Source organism: Emydura macquarii, unplaced genomic scaffold (assembly GCF_026122565.2).
Source record: "Emydura macquarii macquarii isolate MOO-44397 ecotype Brisbane River unplaced genomic scaffold, CSIRO-AGI_Emac_v2 contig_1253, whole genome shotgun sequence".
Taxonomy (NCBI): domain Eukaryota; kingdom Metazoa; phylum Chordata; order Testudines; family Chelidae; genus Emydura; species Emydura macquarii.
In genome coordinates, this window is record NW_027131390.1 from 13,083,979 (window position 1) to 13,102,494 (window position 18,516).

The following is an 18,516-nucleotide window of genomic DNA, read 5'->3' on the forward strand; positions in this document are numbered from 1 at the left end:
TCACCAGGACAAACTGTCAAAATACTTCTAACATCCGAGCCAACTCAGCTTCCCTCATTGCTTTTTGGAGTAATAGTGCCACTGAAGAGGATGCCTTCTGAAGGCATTTCTGGATGGCGAGGTGACTTCACAAAATAAGTTCCCTTCCCCTGACATATCTGGGGAGCAGAGAAGAGAAAGCAGCTCTCCTGCAGCTTTGTACCCTGGGGTCCAAGGCAAAAGGCCTCTGCCACCCTCCCCTCAGCAGCAGCATTATCTCCTGGTTGGTTCATCAGAGATAGCACAAATGCTGCTGTAATTTTCTTGTGGGAGATTCTTCCCCAGCAGGGGTCCTGTGATGGTACAATCTTCTGTCCCTTGAAACCGGTCAACACTGTACACATCCAACAACTGCATTTCCATCCTTTCAAATTTTCTTTTTGTTTTAATATAATCTAAACTTTGAATTTCCTGAGCTTCCAACCATCATGTTCTTGTAATGAACTCTGGTTAACAATTAAGTTATTCATGCATACTCTGACCTTTAGTTCTATCTTAGTTTGTCATATAACATATTGAATGGTATTCATGTTTTAAGTACTGCCACTCTTTTAATTCACTGATTTTTTTTCACTCATGGTGAAAGCTTACTACTACATTTTGGTGGCATAAAGAGGACGGCGAGAGGCCAAAGATCTCAGTGTGGCGGTACATTGCATGATATTTCAGTGCCATGATTACTATAAGCTGTGCAAATAACTCAAAAACTTCAATAAATGTTTAACTGAATAAAAATTAGAGTTTGCTTCAGCTGCAATCTTCCTTATGTTCACTTTCTGCAAATATGCAGAAATTAAATTACCCTACAGACCAATAATTTTCCACAGACACAATTAATCAAGTAATTTTGAATGGAGAACAAATATAAGGAAATTATAAACTGCTCATAGGCAACTGGTAAACAAAGACACTACATTCTTTGAATAAATTATTTGCAACAGATTAGTCAGTCAACTCTAATATTTACCAGCCATAATTACACATATTTTACAGAATGTCTATAGTCCTCTGGACAGAGGTTGGCAGTGACACATGGCTTCTGTGACTAGGTGGATGGATAAACTAATTTGAAATCTAGAAGGGTACCACCTCCCTGCTCCTCACAAAATCAGACTCCTAAAATACCTGAACACAGAACTGCTCGCTAGAGAGTGGTATATCATTCAAATCTGAATTGGTCAGTTTTTCTTGCTATAAATAAATTTACCAATATTTTTTTGAATCTGAGTATGTGTAAATGTTTAAACAGCCCTGGAAGAGGATTTTAGAAAACTTTATTAAATTTTTTCAAATGTTTTTTGCACATAACATCTCTCTTGATTCACACTCACATTCAAGCTGGAATTTAGGGAAGATGAATAAATTGAATTTGAAGTTGATCTTGTTTACATTTGTCTCACAAGAACTTTCATTTATTGTCCAATCTTATTTGGAGAGGCCAAAGACCACATAGGCATAATCAATTGTCTTACTATTAAGAAAAGCAGAGTATGAGATCTATCACAGGCTTACAGATAACTATATGTATCCTACATGCTGCTTTACATTTCAAAAGTATCGTTAGCAAGAGATTAATCAAGCAGCAAGTGGATTATCAAGGGCTGTCTACATTATAGCAGCCTTGTCCCTACCTGACTATGGGCAGACTCTGACCAGACTCTCCACATCTCTGTGTGTTGCAGTCCCCCTCTGACATCCCTCTCTTGCCTTCTGCCCACCTCTTATGTCAGGGCTTCTGAGGGAGTCATCTTAGAGCAGCCTGGGGCTGTCTTTCTTTTCTGTGCTAGGGGAATTTTCCCATCATCAAAAGAGGTGTTTTTATATCCCCTTTTATGCCACTCTGGCCCTTTAACCCACCATAATGAGGTCATGGCAGAGATGAGAATTTCACCCAGACATCTTTAACAGACATCTTCAATACTTTGGAAAAGGGAAAACATAAAAATAATTCTTACCTTGATTGGAACAGTCTTCATTATCTATGCTTGTCTGAAGATTTATGAGTAAATTAAGCATTAAAGAAAAAGTGCTTTTTAGTTCATTAAGAACACAGAATTATCTTACTTCACCGTTTGTTACTTAAAATTCCAGTGATCAAAAGTTAAAAGGATATTGTTTCTTTTCTTCTTTTCCTCCAGCACTGTCCCGTTTTTCCTTTTTTTCTGTTTTTTCTTTATCATGTCTAGATTCCTGTGCAAAATATGTATATGGAAAATAAAGCAAAAAAATATGCTTGAGTGAACAAAGAATTTCACAATAAAGTGTGATAGCCCAAAACCAATAGCCAATTAAGTTTTATATTTCTAAAAATGGGTATTCCCCTGGGATGCTATTAAATATTGAAAGGCACTGTAATATACACATCATCATTAAAAAAAGCAAAAAAAACTCCAACACAACAACATAGGCCCTGGCTACTTTTATCCTGAACATGGTAATATTTGTGTGCTTATTAATTGCCTCTTCCAATTATCAATTTAACAATGTTACATTATAGTAAACAATGTGTTCCCCAAAAACTCCAGTAAACTCCTTACGCATAATTGAAGACAGATCTACAGCAATTTCCACCATTTAAAAGTTTTAACAGTTAAGAACTAATGTCTTTGGAAGAATGCTATTTCAATATTAAATGGGTGTTCTGGCATCTTCTTAGATATGGTTGTGCTGAGACTTGCAGTTCAAAGTCAGTCTGTTTCACACTTTAATGACTGAATATAGTCTTCAAATTCAACACATTCACTTTCCAAGGGCCAAATGAGTTTTCCCATAAAACTTTCCTATCAAGTATATGCTAACTCTGGCAAAATCAATATTTAATTAAGGCCTCATTTCAGAATTTTTTTCTGAAGTAATTTTTTTTCAACTGAAAAGGAACCTTAATTCCTAAAACCAACGAAGTACAGAAAATGCCAGTTTTAAATATTTGTTCCCCAATCTAGGCCATAAACTCACACCAGAGCATTCAAAAATCTTAAAAACAATAAGTATTATTGGCACAAAAGCTTTCCTCTGCTGCTAACATGAAGGGTTGCCCCTTACAAGTTATCCAGTCAACGCTGTCTATTGAGTGTGTTAAGTAAAGTTGAGGCCAACTGGCCAAAAATTCTACATGTATTTTCCCCTGCCATTCACAATACGTCTCTCATCTATGCCATAAATCAGAGCATTCAGAAGCTGAAAAATTACTTGAAAGCATTTCCTGGCACAAAATGTTTCAATGAAAAGGTTTAGTGGTAACAGAGAAATGAGAAAAATTATTCATTTTACCTTTTTACTACCGGAGGAACTTTTCTCCATCTTTTCAGTTTTGATTGAATCACCTTTTTCTTTGCCTGAAGATTTTGATTTGTTCTTCTCCTTTTCTTTCTCATTTGAACGAGGGGAATCAGATGGACTTTCACTTTTACTATGTTTTGAAGAACCAGCTGAAAAAACAACCCCATAACAGTTCACAATAGTGACTGACTGGACACTTCAAGCACAGCAAAATGAAATAAAACACATACTTGTTCCATTTTCCTCTTTACGCCTTTTGGTTGAGTCCTGTGGCACCTCTCGGTCACTATTTGAATGATCCTAAAGTCAAATACAATTATGTAATGTTAGTGGATTAACAGATGCTAATTTCTAAAACAGCATCCTAAGTAGAATATTGCACAAACACCACATTTTTCAAATGTTTAAAGGCAGTTGCATGATTCAAGCTTGTTCAAGTTTCTGGACTGAAATCTCTTGACAATGAAGATTAAAATGCAGTTTAGAATCTATTAACACCCAGTACTGACCTTTTAAGAATTAATAGGGCAAATGAAGAATAAACCCTGCAGCAGGTCATTTCTGTCTATAAAGGCTATCACACCAATTACAATTATTATGGCTTAGAGTCAAAGAATGAGTCAACCATGCACCAACTTTCTAAGTTATTTCATAAAAATGTCACAAACCCTTTTTCGCTCCTTCCTGTCCTTTTCATCTTTCTTCTCTCTCTCTCTGGATCTTTCCCTGGACTTGTCCAAATCTTTCTTTTCCACTTCTCTCTCCTTACTCTTGGACAGTGCGGGAGCAATGTGGTTAATGTAGTGCTGTTAAATTAAGGCAATATTACTGAGGATTAATATGTCTTCCTAAATGTGGAAATGAAAAATATCCTATTGTTTACTGCACCAGGTCTATCTCAAAGAATAAAAACTAAACATTATTACTTTCCTGCCAAGCAAAAGAGTAAAAGACATCTCTGTTGTCCATCTGTTGATGTAGTATGCTTCATTTTTTCCAAAGCTCTTTTTAAAAAGTGTCTTATAAGAAGCTAATAATTCAAGATCTATTTTCATAAAGTATCAGCACTAGCTTGAACAGAAGATACACTTCAGTTACATGTTGTTATATTAGGCCTTGTCTACATTAGCACTTATGCTGGCAAAACTTTTGTCACTCCAGGATATGAAAAATACCACCCGAGTGACATAAATTTTGCCAGCATAAGCGCTAGCGTGGACAGCGCTATGTTGGTGGGAGAACCTCTCGTTCCCCACTCGTTTAGGTGGTTTTATTATGTCGGTGGGAGATCTCTTTCCCATCAATATAACAGCTACACAAGCGCTCCTGCAGCAACACAGATGTCCTGATACAGCTATGCTGCTGTAAGTTTTAAGTGTAGACAAGCCCTTAAACACACAGTAAGTTGTTTACCAGTAACATTTAATTTACCCAAAGCAAACAAGATAGCTATATTGATGATTCTGCTAGTGCAGATTCCTGGATTTACTACAGTACACTCAGCATATGGAAATCCTGACTTTTAGTACCACAGAAGAAATGTAAAATTAACTTCATTTGGTTAATTATGGATCACTGTTAAAATCTGCTTAAATGATCCAGCTTTTTTTATATTAGCCTCCCAACAGATTTCCAGCATACAGCTGAACCAGAATAATCTACAAATGACAAAGGAATGACTTAATGGGATCTTTTTCTTAAATATGTTATACATTTTTGTTGAACAGCAATCTTAAACTACAAAGTCATAAATTTCTGAAAGATACTCAGAACAATGAATGGGTTCTCGAACTGCAACAATGAAAATAATAAAAAAGCATGAGTATGGAGGCAAATCAACTGGGCCACAAATCCTCAAACTGCTGGCTAGTAGAGAGAAGAACTCTTCAAGTTTGTTTTGCAAACTTGTTTTCCAGGATATAATTACATTAATTCTATTTTAAGCAATTTCAATATTCTTTTTTCAGCGGATTATAGCATCACACATGATTGTTATTACTGTCAAACAGATTTTGGAGAGGGATGCAGGAAAAAAAACAAGCACCTGGAATGAATAAACCCCCCCAATAAATTTAATGTTCAGTGCTTTATTTCCAGGTTTCAGCAAGTATCATTTTTAATCATACTTCATTCCCTTGTTGTTGATCTCCATGAACCGCAGACTGTTCAGCTCCCCTCCCCCAATGCATATTTCCTGCTCCAACAAGATGCCATAGCAAGCACTCTCTTGTGGATATCACAACTATCATAGAAAAGCACTAGAGAATATGTCTACTCCATGGTTGAAAATTAATTCCAGATCTTCTATTCCAGACTCTTTCAACTTGCCCCTCTCCCTCATATTTAGCTGTCAGTTCAGATTTTCTTATAATTATTCATTCTGCTCAACAGAATATAAAAAAGAATACTGAAAGTCTTAGTTAACTGCTGGTTATTTAAGATGAGGTTTTCAAAGTCCCATTAACTTTCAATGACAGTTGTGTACTTGATTCTTCTAGGGGCTTATGAAATGTACACCCTTTATTTTTGGGATGCATCGGGGAAGAAGAGGATTTGACTTCCTTACTTTATTAGACAGAATCCCTACTCTAGTGCTACTTCATGAGGGTTGTGATTTTACCAGCAGAATGCATGAGGGTTCATTTGGTCAGAGAAAGATGGAGCAACTGGAAGAGAGTGGGGGAAGTGGAAAGTAGAGCTCAGAGGAAAAGCACTTCATGAACAATGAAGCCAGGAAAAACTGTATTAGTACAGCACCTAGCTCAGTGGGGTCATGGTCTATTACTGTGGCTCCTAAGTGCTACAATAATACAAATAACTAACTAACTATAGAACTGTTATAGCTCAAAATGTAAGGACATTCAACAGTCAACACTATAAATGAGCAGGTTATTTTGAACTAAAACAATACAAGCAAATTGCAGATTCCTTAATATATGTTTAATTCAGCTGTTTGTCTTTATCATATGCACCAGTGCATTGATATATAAAAATTATGTAGTTCTACTTCTGAAGTTAGTTTAGAAAATATTTTGTCTTAGCTAATGCTTTTTTTTTTTTTTTCCCCCAGATGTACTCCCCTCTTCCCCCTCCCCCCCATATACACACACACACATCCCAGTTGCTACAGATTTGAGTAGGAGAGAAATGCCTTGTATTTCTGAAATCAGAAAGGCAGTATTTTCAAAACTCCAAGTATTTAAAATGACTTAAGTTACATGGAAGTAACACTTGTTTTCAAACAGTAAAACTGAGAATTTGGGACATTAAGAGCTGATGCTCCTGCCTCCTTTCCTAAATGTACGTATGTATGCTATACAGTTAGCAATGGAAACACTTAGAAAAACCCAGTTGATTAGCAACTGGCAGTTGTGGAATTATTGCTGATGTTTAAAAATTATATAAAAAAATTCTTCTAAAGACTTACATAAGCAATCTGAGCTAAAAAGATACAATAATACTTGATTTGCACTTTGCAGTAAGCAACAATTCTCGCTTGCACTTTTAAACTTGTTTCTTTGTAAATGATAAAACATAATGACAGATGAAAATCTATAAATTAATTGGGAATGCCCAGTAGTGCTTAATCTGATATAAACAACATTTGTGATAATAAATATCTATGTTATGATTACCGGAAAACATTTTATTTATTAACACAGGATCTCAATAAATAGTCCGTTTTAACAGACATACCTATTCCCTACTCTCACTTCTCCCCTCCCTCCTACCACCCCACCAAACACAACAGAAGCCCACCAAAAAATATAAGAAATTATTCTAGTACATTACCAAGTTCAAAGTATTGCCATAGTGCTCATTACTGAAATATCTGAGTATTTCAGTAGTTATCATGTTTAAAGCTACATTAATGCTTGTTTTATGGCCTTTTCCTAAAATTATCAGAATGTACTAGACTTCAAACAACTTTTTAATGTATTTGTATTAGAGCACAATTCTACAATATTTTTTATTTGAATTACATTTATGAAAAAAGCAAGCATACCAACAGGATCCCTTAGTCACCCACCATGGGGAAACACAGTGATGATATTCATGGAGATTTACCAACACACAAATGAGTGCAGCTATTCTAGAAGCATGAATATTGCCATAGTTTTGTTGTTTTCTTTATGCAAAGTAAAAGTTGCAGGAATAGTTATAAACGATGAAATAAACATGTTTCAGGAGGCTCAAAGAGAAATGGAAAATTACTTGACCACTCTATAGGGTACTGCCACATAACAGACCAATGTTGATTGCACACTGTGCCAAATGTAGTTTATTCTACAGATCAAAATCTAAAGGCACATGTGTAAAGCACGTTTATACAATTCATGAAAAATCTGTTTCTATGCTAGCACATACGGTAATGGAGTGCTCAATTTCTCTGGTAATATATAACATCCATACAAGATTAAAGTATCTCCACATAAAGTACAAATGTAATCTTTCTGACAACTAAAAGATTCAAACCTTTGCTGAGGAGTCCTTGAGTTCGCTGAGGTTTTCCTGTAGAAAATGAATGGAGATGACACGTAAACTGGCAGTTTTCAGAAACCAGAGGCACTTTGGGAAGCAGGCCGTATCCTCGAAACAAAAAACAGCTACTCCTTCCAGAATAAATCTGATGTTAATATTTTATATTGAACAAAGCTAAAAGCTAGAAAACAAAATTAACATCTCTTTTCTAGACTGAACTATATCAAAATTATCTTGTAAACTACAAAATTAAATGTGTTTATATTCAATTTGTCATAAAATATTTAAGAAAACTTCCCCGCCACCCACAAAGATTTCTGCAATATTTAAAGAAAAGTATTATTTAAATGAGCAAGCCACAGATAAAGATTTTAAATATATATTAAATGTATCTTCTCCACTTATAGTTAAATGTGGTAGAAGTCCCTAGAATGGACTTTAGGTTTCATTTTGCAAAGAAAGATATAGAAAAAATATACTTGAGGTTACAATTAAGTCCTTATCACTATCACCTGGTTCCTCAAAACTGATTATATGCACTTTTACTTTTATTTCTGCAAAATTAATCTACTATTATTCCTTAAGTAATTCTTATACAAAGAAAGATGTATTTTTTGAAAAAACAAAAAAACAAAACAAAACAAAATACTGGATTTTTAAGTTGGTAAGATGGTGAAGTTTTAAACACCCCACATAATCCATCACAGTGCTCTTGATGAAGTATTAGTAACTTACAGTTTTAAGGTTCAACGTACTGCAAATTCAAAGATTCCATGAACTTAGATGGTTTAGAAATAAAATTAAATATGGAGCAAGGAATGGCTACCCTGAGTCTTCAAGTAGGCTACCCCCACGGTTTTGTGCTGCGCTTGAATGCTTGGGGTTTCTCTTTGCTGGGTGGTAGGCTTGGTTGCCACATCTGGTTTTATCGTAACGCAGGGCTCAACATGGTGGGAACCCATTGGAATATAAACAAACCTCGAAGGGAAGGTGCAACAGAAGCTGCATGCTCACTGAATATACATAACTACAGGAGAACTGATCACCAAGGAGACTTTAAAATGCAACTCCTTTCAAGACTCCTCCTTGGAAGGCACACATCGGTATGATGCTCATCAAGAAGCCTGATGGAATTCAGAGGTATCCGTATATCCCGTAACATCCAGGAAATCTTCAGTGCTATATATTCTTCAATATTAGTGCAGAAAAATATGCTCCTTTCTGCTGCAAAGACTCATTTGCTTGTAGCTACCATTGCATTCCAAAAAAAAACTGACTGCTTAAAACAATGAGGCACTTCTGTGTAAAAATTTTCTTGCATTTTTCAAACACTATTTACAAAATTTGTGCTAGGTCCTTGAAGCTTTATTTTTTCTAATTAAAAATATTTAATAGAAAAAAAAAAAGAGTCCACCAATAAAGAAAAGGAATGCATTTTCTAATGCAATATAAAACCTCCAGTGGTTCCAGTATATACTTGGCACAAAACTTGAAGGAAGTCGGACACTGGCATTCCAAACTTGTGAGCCTAACATGGGCGCTGCCTTCCTCAGGCTATACTAACCTTTACTGTTGAGGAATGTGATGGAGAAGAATGGGTATCAACTTTGCGGCGTTTTTGTTCTAAAAAAAGAAAAAAAAAGCAGTAAGCACTAAAACCTTAGCAAGAAGGGATAATCTGATTATATTACTTTGCAAAATACCAAAGGAGTTTAAAGTTAGAATTAAAGTTGTATTGCTGGAGGAGAATCAATACTTTTAATCATCAGGAGGAGGTAACAGGCCTGACCCGATGGATTCCACAAACTCTCAACTGCACAATTCCCAGCTTTGTTGCAAAATTGTGCTTTAGAGTTCAAACTTTCCTTTAAAATAATCTGTGTTTAGCCCTCAAGGTTATGATGAAAACCTTGAAAATGTAGAACAAGTGAAAACTGATGCAGACCCATTTTTCTGGGTTTGCAAATAGCTTGAAAACAACTGTTCTGAGATGGGAAGTACCTCATTCATTTAAACAGGCCGTTAACACCAAAACCCAAAGATGACAACTTAAATGTCAAAACTGTTAACTATTTCACTGATGACGATTTCAGAAGAAACTATCCCAAACAGCTTTCCACACCTTCTGCAGATGCTAAAAGCTGTTACCCACCCAAAACTCCAGCTTTCCTCCATAAACTTTCAGATGCTGTAATACATTCTTAATACAATTTTTGTGTGTGTGCAGAACTCAGATGGCTTTTGCTGTGGAGTACATGGGGCCTCAATTACAATAAACCAACAATCAATACACATTTCCACGTGTAATCTATTACCAGATGACAATACAATCCTTCACAAGGATTTGTTACAAGTGATATTCATATGAAACCATATTTGAAATTCTTGAAGGCAGTGGACCCTATATTGCTCTGCTCTCGCTGAAATTGGTGGGACTTTTGCAATAGATTACACTGGGAGCAGAAAACATCTCCCCCCCCCGTTTGCTTGCTAATGCCGGAAGTCAATCTTTTTAACTACCTGGCACCAAGTTATAAAGAAAAGGGTCTTTTATGATTAGATGCTAATTAGCATCTAGTTACTCTCCTTCTCCCTGCCCCCAACCACTTTTTTAGGTATTAAACTTTCCAAACCCTTTGCATGTTATTTAAAATGCAGCTTTAAAAAGACCCAGAAGAGACAAAAGGTTTAATTTACCCCTTTCAGACTCTGATGTTTCTGATCGGGGAACAGGTGACTTCAAGGACCCAGCTACTGGTAATTTTTCTCCTCCTTTAATATTTTCCTTGGATTTCATATCCTTCGCTACATCTCTTTCTCTCGATGGCTCCTTTTCTCTCTCCTTTTCTGCAGCTGACTTTGACTCAGCATTGGTAACAACTATCTTGGCTTTTTCATCTTTTGACGTTTTTTCTTCTTTCTTGGCTTTTTCCTTCTCTTTGTCAGATTTTGGTGTTTTCTCCTTGGTCTCTCTTGCTTTATCATCTTTGTTTGCCCGTTCTTCCTTTGGTTTATCTTTTCCATCCTTTCCAAGTGCCTTGGCCTCTGGAGTGGCAGCCGGAGTCTTTTCTTTTTTTTCTTTATCTTTTTCCTTCCCACTTTTTTCTTTATCATCTTTTTCTTTAATAATTTTGCTGCATAAAAAAAACCCCAATGAGTGCTAAATATCAAAACTGGCTTCAGTTTTCATAATCAAATGCAAATCAGTTTTACTTTTCAAGATTAAGACAAAAATCCTTTTCAAAATGCTAAATAAATGACAAATTCCTCCGTCTCTCAATGTGCTTCTGCCTATCTTCATAGCCACAAACAAATACCTTACTTTTACCTAAAATGGGAGGCTATAGGAAACAATACTATTAAATGATTAGCAGGGTTCTGAGACAGGTTCATAGCAGGCATTACAAAACAATGTTTTTGACTCAAGGTTATTTTAACCCAGCAGTTTGGTAAATAATGACTATGGGTACATCCACACAGCAATTAAACACCCACTGCTGGCCCAAGTCAACTGATGCAGGCTTGCACTGCGGGGCTGTACAATTGCTAAGTAGACATTCATGCCCAGGCTAGAGCCTGAGCTTTGGGATCCCATGTGGAGGGGATGGTCCCAGAACCTGGGCTCCAACCTGAGCCTGAACATCCATACAGCAATTTTGAATGGCACACACTAGCCATGGCTGTGCCACGGGTCTTTTATTCCCGTACAAACATACCCACCCATTACAAATACCCAACCAGAGCAGCTATCAAGCGAGATACCTAGCCAACTCTAACAGATTTCAAGGATTGGGTTCTTAGTATATTTAAAATGGATCTTTAAGTTCAGCATATTAGAGATGATTATTTCTTTAGTTAAGCTTTAACTTTCTGGAACTAAAATGATGAAGTTATTTAGTATAGTTTCACTGAATAATTTGGGAAAAAAGCATTTCACTTATCAGGCTTCACTTGTATTTCCTTTATCTTCTGGATCAAAAGGACATAATTTTCAGATTTCTTCTCCACAAAGTGGACAAGATAATTTTCACCTCTTGCTAAAAAAACCCTTCAGAATGGATAGGTCACTTTCAAATGTAATTTCAGGATTCTGAAGTCAGACAATAGTGAAGCTGAAGAACGATTTCTCACCTGTTAGAAGCACTGTTTCCATTGCTTGTTGTCACTTTTGGTGTTGCATTGGCAGCTTTATTAATAACTTTCACAGCACCCTGAGATTTCTCCTTTAGTTTGTCTGTTGAAAAAGATGCTAAACTTAATCTGCTGAGTTAGTATTTTGGTTCAATGCTATAATGACCACTTGAATACATTATATTTCAAAATTAATGTAATATCCGGGTTAATTTATTGACAGCTAAATTGATCAAGATGTATTTGACAATAATGAAGGATTAACAATATAACCAATAAACAATTGGTTTTTTTTAAACGTGTAATGGTCCACTTTAGTTTTACAATTAGAAGGTTAAACCATACAATACTAAAAGTCAATTTAAAAAGGGGTCAGAATTATAGCATTAAAAGAATGATCTTTTGAAAGGGATGGCTTACCAGTCTCCTCAGCAGTGCTTTCTTCCAGTTTAGCTGCGTTTATTGTGAGTGATGAAGGCAGCCCAGCACCACCTGGCCCATTTTGCACTGTTGCAGCTACAGCATTCCTGGCAGGTGGGTCTTTGTGGTGGAATTCATTTTCCGGTACCATGTAAGGCTTTCTACTTTTCAATTGCCCAGAATAGCTGAAAGTCGCACAGTGTGTTAAATATGCACAGACATAAAGCAAAATATAAACATGGGTTACTGTTTAAAAAGATTAATCTAGTAGTTGGTGAATTATTTAGCACTTCTTCGAAAAGGATCTGCAGTATTCTCTTTTTCCTTCTATTAGTGCAATCAGTTCTTTAAACAATCTGACCCTTCAAACTCCTGCCACCTAAAACCCTTGAAAGAAATATGCCAGTGATTTTGCGTTACACTAATAGTTTTGAAGCTTTGCTAAATCAATTACAGTGATGAACTAAAATACCTTCCCTGCAATCAAGACATACATTCATCATATCATGAAAAAATAACCATAATTAAAAACAGCTAAAATTATTGTTTAATTAACTTTTTAGAACTGCATATGCCTAGACTGAGTAACGGTGTAATCTTATAGCTGTAACCCGTCTTTCCTTGCCTTACCACCGATGGTCCTGTTTAAAATTATATTATAAGCTCTTTAGGGCAGCGATTGTTACTTTCTTTTGTCCTGCAAAGAACTTAGCACACTTCATTATCATCATCCAGTACAAACCAGGAGCCTCAACTCACACCAGCCTCAAAACACAAGATTGCAAGATCTTCCAAGATACAGCAAAAGCCAAATGTGTCAAGACTGGAAGAGTTCCGAGTCTTTGGGATCCTTTCATCATCTATTTAAATCTCTCTTTAAAGTAAGTTGTTGTTACCCCATAGCTAACGCATATAGATCAGGTCTCTTCTCTTTCTCTTCCTGACAGATCTTATGTACTCTTCTTTCCAAGGCCTGGCCCAAGTTCAGAACTTTTGGATACCACGGAAGGATTTTGGTCAGCACAATCAAGATATTTCTGATATGTGTATATTCGCCTGTTTCAAGGCAGTGTACAGAAGCCTAAAATACAAGATAAAAAAATACAATCAAAATAGTTCACATTAATACTTGCAAAAGTGGGTCATATCAATTTTTTAACATCCTTTATTTACCTTAGTTAGTTTATAGTGCCATTTGTGTACCACATGTCTAAAGTTCTCATAATCTAACTGATCAGCTTTGTTCCCACCATCAAATCCACTTGCCCGTAGTATGGTAAGGAAGCCGGGATAGTTACCACATTCCTACATGTAAAAAGGAAAAAAAAAAGTCAACCTTATTCAGACAGCGGATTAAAATAACTTAACTCTTGCTGAAGTTGTAACACAACTCAAGCACACTGCTTTCACTAACTCTGCTGTATGTAAAGTTTAAAATGTTCACATTTAGAAAAATGTATACAGATATATCTGACACTTTCCTAAAATAACTTATGTACATCAAAAACAGTTACTTACCTGTACTGTAATTGTTGTTCTTCAACATGTCCCAACAAACCCTGCATCTTGACGGGGGTTCGACTAGATGACCCTTGTGGTCCCTCTCAACCCTATGATTCTATGAGTATGCAGATGTGTATTTCACTCAGCTGTGTGCATGCCCAGCATACAGAAGCTGGTTAACCCTGTAGCATTACCTGTTGGGGCAGCACATGCACAGCCACACACCTCTTCGTGGCCCCTCCTAAGACTATTTAAGAATGTGCCACCCAGATCCACCTTAGTTCCTTTGCACTGGAATCTATGTCTGACTCTGATGCAGAAGGGACGGAGGGGGAGAGTCATGGAACACGTCTGCACCCACATCTTGAAGAACAAGTAAAACAACAGATTTTTCTTCTTCAAGTGATGGCAGATTTATATTCCAGTCAGGGTATGTCTACACAGCACTTGGACACCAGTGACTGGCCCATGCTAGCCGATTAAAGTTTGCAGGGCTCTGGCTGTGGAGTTGTTTCATTGCTGTAAAGACTTCTGGGTTCAGGCTGGAGCCCAGGCTCTCTCATCCCTGTAGGATGGGAGGGTCCCAGAGCTCTGGCTCCAGCCCAAGTCCGGAAGTCTACACAGCAATGAAACTGCCCTGCAGCCTGAGTCAGATGGCATAGGCCAGCCATGGGTTTTTCTTTGCTGTGCAGACATACTCTCAAGAGACTTGCATGCAGTAATGGAAGGAGGTGAGGCTTGGAGTTTACTTAAATAGTGACTCCAGAATTGCTCTTCCAAAGCTTGCATCAGACCTAGATGAAGTTGTGATACCACACTGTTTGATAAAGGTATGCCTGGAGGACCAAGCAGAAGCACTGTATATATCCAATATGGGAATATCCCTGAGAAAAGCCACTGAAGCTTGGGCCTTGTTGAATAAGCCAAGAGCTTTTGTGGAGGTGCGGCAAGTAATCCATCTGGAGATTTTCTGTGCTGAAACTGCTTGCCCTCTCATCCAGTCCATATAGGAGACAAAAAGCCAGGGTGATAATCAAAAAAGGTTTAGTCCTGTACAGATAGAACTCCAAGGTTCATTTTACACCCAACATATGAAGCCACTGTTCATCTGCATTCGAGTATGGTTTAGAAAAAAATACAGGCAAATACATTGTTTGGTAATGGTGAAATCACTTAAAATCACCTTATGCCCAATTTGTCTTTGAATATGGAGGGTCTGCCATTAGGGCCTGCAGTTCACTTACTCTTCTTCATGAGGTTATAACAACAAGAAAGACTGTCTTTTGGCAAAGGAGGGACAGAGAACAGATGAATAAAGGCTTGAATGGAGCCCCATGAGGGTAGAAAGTACAGTGTTAAGGTCTCACAGGGCAATTGCTTCTTTTACATGTGGGAAAAGGCAGACAACCACTGTAGGGTTGGGAGTATACCTACTTCCCTGGATTGGGGGATGCAATGCTGAGATCACTGCCAACTGGACTCTCCATGAACTGAGAGACAGGGGCCTGATGATTTAAGATGAAACAGGTAATCTAAAGTGTCCTGAATCTGGGTGAGTACCAGACAAATTCCCCAAGCCAATGACTGAACTGAAAATCATTTCCACTTGGTCAAAAAGGTTGATCTACTTAGCATATAGCTTCTTAGTATTAAGTAGAAACTGCTGACCTGCCTCTGAACAGCTCTTTTTCCTCAATCTAACCTTGCAGCATCCATGCTGTAAGGTGCAGATTGTCCAGATCTAGTACCACAGCTGACAGCGCTGTTGGGACAGTAGATCCAGAAGGAAAAGAGGTACGGGAGATTGAACTGAAAGACTGTGAAGGCTGGAGAACCAACACCATCTTGGCTAGGCTGGTGCAATGTGTATCAGTTTAGCGTGATTCAGCTTCAACTTGAGAATGTCCTGAGGGATAAGGAGAATAGGAGGGAAGGCATACAGTAGTGCTGACCCCGCAGTTCAGTTGGAAGAGATCAGTCAGACAGCATGGACTGCGACCCATTTGAGAGCAAAACTGACAGCACTTCTTGTATTTTGGTCAACAGACGGATTGTCCTAGTTCCTGAAGAAGAGCCTCGGGATGCTGCTCTTCATAGCCCAATTCATGATTCTCAGAGAAATTCTCCTGCTGAACTGACTGGCGTGAACAAAACTCTGTGTGGTTTGCGTAACTCCCGTTGACTGCCGCCAAATTTCCGGGTAAGTGTGAACAAGCCCTCAGAAACTTCTTGAGGTTTGTTAAAGCTGCTGCGTGAAAGCAGGCATCCTGAAGATTGAGGGCAGCCAGCTAGTCATGATTCAATGAGGGGAGAATTGTCGTTAAGTTGACCATTTGGGATCTCATATATCTCATGAATTTTTGAGACTTTGGTGGTCAAGTCTAAGTCTCAGCACTCCCTTGGACTTGGAGATCAGAAAGAAACGTGAGTAGAACCTTTTCCCCAATGTTAGAGGGCAACTTCTATGGCCACTGAAGCTCATAATCTGAAGCTCTTGAAGAAACAGCAACTCATGAGATGGGTCCCTAAAAAAGGACAAGGTAGGACGATGGCTAGGAATTGGATAGCATGTTCCAATCACACGCTTAAGATTAATCTTTCTGTGGTTATTGCTTCACAAGCAGCATAGATGTGGTACAGCCTATTCCCATACTGGGGGATATGACTGGAAGATTGCTGATGACAGGAATACCGACCTCAAGACAGGGGTCAAATTGTCTGTTTGCCCAAAGCTGATGGGAAATGAGCTAGATGGCTAGAGTTGGAGCCAGAGGACCTTCTCTTCTGTAATTTGTGCCTCCTCTTGGAAAAGTCTTGCTGCCTGGAAGGATAAGCTGGTTGTCTGAAATACTGCTGTAAGCACTGATGGCATTATTGCATGTGTTGTTGTCCCTTAATGCTTGGGGTATACATGTCACTGCAGTGTAGCTTGAGAGTTTTAAAAGAGAGTAAAGTTTTATCAGACTTTTCAAAAAACCAGGGACCACCCATAAAAAGGGAGGTCTTTTATATTTTGTTACAATGCAGTGCAATACATGCCTGCAACCATTCAAAGAATAAATGCATACTTTTGGAAGAGGGAAAGAGAGCGGTGTGTGCACCTCTCTCCTTTGTTTCATTTTAACTGGCTTCTGGCAGAGCTATCAAGAAAGTTTCATCATTCTCACACATTATCTTCATGACTGCCTATGGTCAACCCAAGATATACTTTACCTTCTAATCCATATGCAGTTTCAAAGCACTTAAACATTGAAAACTTTAAATCTCCTCCAACTCAATTTAGAAACAGATGGATGAAAAGTATTATTCGGTAAGCAAAAAGTGTTCAAAATGTATAAACGGAATTCCTTCCCTATCACAGAACTCCTGCCTTCAAGTATCAGCAAAGTTTTATAATGCATGAAGTTTAAAATTAGAAAACTAGAGAAACAATCATACTTTATGCTTTTAATGCATTCATACTTTCACAGCAACCACTTTTATTGGGCCTGATTTACCCATAGTAATCATATGATTATTCATGAAGCAGACTGCAATTTAACAGCTTTACATACCTTTTCATATATGTTTCTATCACTGTGCCACCTAGTCACAGTCTCTAGCATACAGCATAGAAACCTGCCGTATCTACTAGCTTCGTTTTCAGTGCAACTTGCTACTGTATAGATTATATCTGAGAAAACCTGTAAAGAACAGAAACAATAGTCAGACTATATATTATGAAATCTAAATTATTTTAAAAATAAACCCAACTGCTTTAGTTTTCATACTTCATCTTCATAAGGTCACTAGGGTTACTAGAATACAAATGAACTAATTCCATCTTGACCTCTGAACTCCCTTTCTTTTCTTGTCAGTTATGTTAATTTCTAATTCATCCCATTGAGTTTGGGTAACAGACATCTGTAAACTGTTGCTGATTGTATGAACAAAATGTAGTTCTACTCCAAGTACCATGTAATAAAGGCATTGGGGGCATCCCATGCTTACAATCTATCCATGACTTAACAATGAACATATTCAGTTTACAAGTAGATGGCTTTTCTAACTGTAAGGCCTTCAAAGTCAACCTTGGATCTGAAAGTCAAGCAAGGTTTTTGCCTCTTGCTTATATATTTCCCACAGTGATACTTCTGTGACCCCAATGCCTTCATAGAGTTGTACACGTAATGAATTAGCTGGGTAATAGGAGATTAGTAAATAATATGCATATGAAGGTCTAGAATCCAGCAATTGGCTGTGCATAGCTACCAGTAGTACAAAAGCCATAAAAATGTATTTTTGTCAGAAACATGAGTAGATAGGACTCTGAATACATGAAGTGCAAATCTGATAAGTAAGAAAATGCCTCTTAAAAAAAGTCACTTCAGAGTAAACCCAAATTTTAAAGTTGTATTCCCATCCCAAAAGTAAAACTGGATCCATTCTGGCTCAGCCAAAAAGCTGAACATTCCCAAAAAACAATATAATATAAAGAATGTAGATTAAAGTTTACTGCAAACCATGTAACCAACCCATTTAAATACAACTCTTACTTCAGTGTGTTCCACCACAGGAAATCACTTAACCAATCACTCCCACAAGAAGCCAGGCTCACATTTACAAGAATGACTTTGATGTCCTAAAACATTGTGGTTTATATAAATGAGGCTGTACTCTCAC

At 37.4% G+C, this 18,516-nt stretch overlaps 1 protein-coding gene across 3 annotated transcripts in view; it reads right to left on the bottom strand.

Moving 5' to 3' along the window:
- Positions 1–18,516, bottom strand: part of THOC2 (THO complex subunit 2) — a 97,704-nt gene that overhangs the window by 1,934 nt on the left and 77,254 nt on the right. Inside the window, exons 27-39 of one of the 3 annotated variants that reach the window (XM_067548189.1) lie at positions 17,409–17,537; positions 13,525–13,656; positions 13,248–13,432; positions 12,352–12,536; positions 11,932–12,034; positions 10,498–10,934; positions 9,365–9,423; positions 7,795–7,830; positions 3,987–4,124; positions 3,549–3,618; positions 3,310–3,467; positions 2,153–2,229; positions 1,995–2,042 (exon numbers count right to left, since the gene is read on the bottom strand). In XM_067548189.1, coding sequence (XP_067404290.1) covers positions 2,015–2,042; positions 2,153–2,229; positions 3,310–3,467; positions 3,549–3,618; positions 3,987–4,124; positions 7,795–7,830; positions 9,365–9,423; positions 10,498–10,934; positions 11,932–12,034; positions 12,352–12,536; positions 13,248–13,432; positions 13,525–13,656; positions 17,409–17,537 — 1,737 coding nt within the window. In that variant the 3' untranslated portion in view covers positions 1,995–2,014. Of the gene's footprint in view, positions 1–1,994; positions 2,043–2,152; positions 2,230–3,309; positions 3,468–3,548; positions 3,619–3,986; positions 4,125–7,794; positions 7,831–7,912; positions 7,932–8,535; positions 9,424–10,497; positions 10,935–11,931; positions 12,035–12,351; positions 12,537–13,247; positions 13,433–13,524; positions 13,657–17,408; positions 17,538–18,516 lie in introns of those variants that run through there. The other 2 variants (XR_010919703.1, XR_010919704.1) reach the window with 2 other exon arrangements.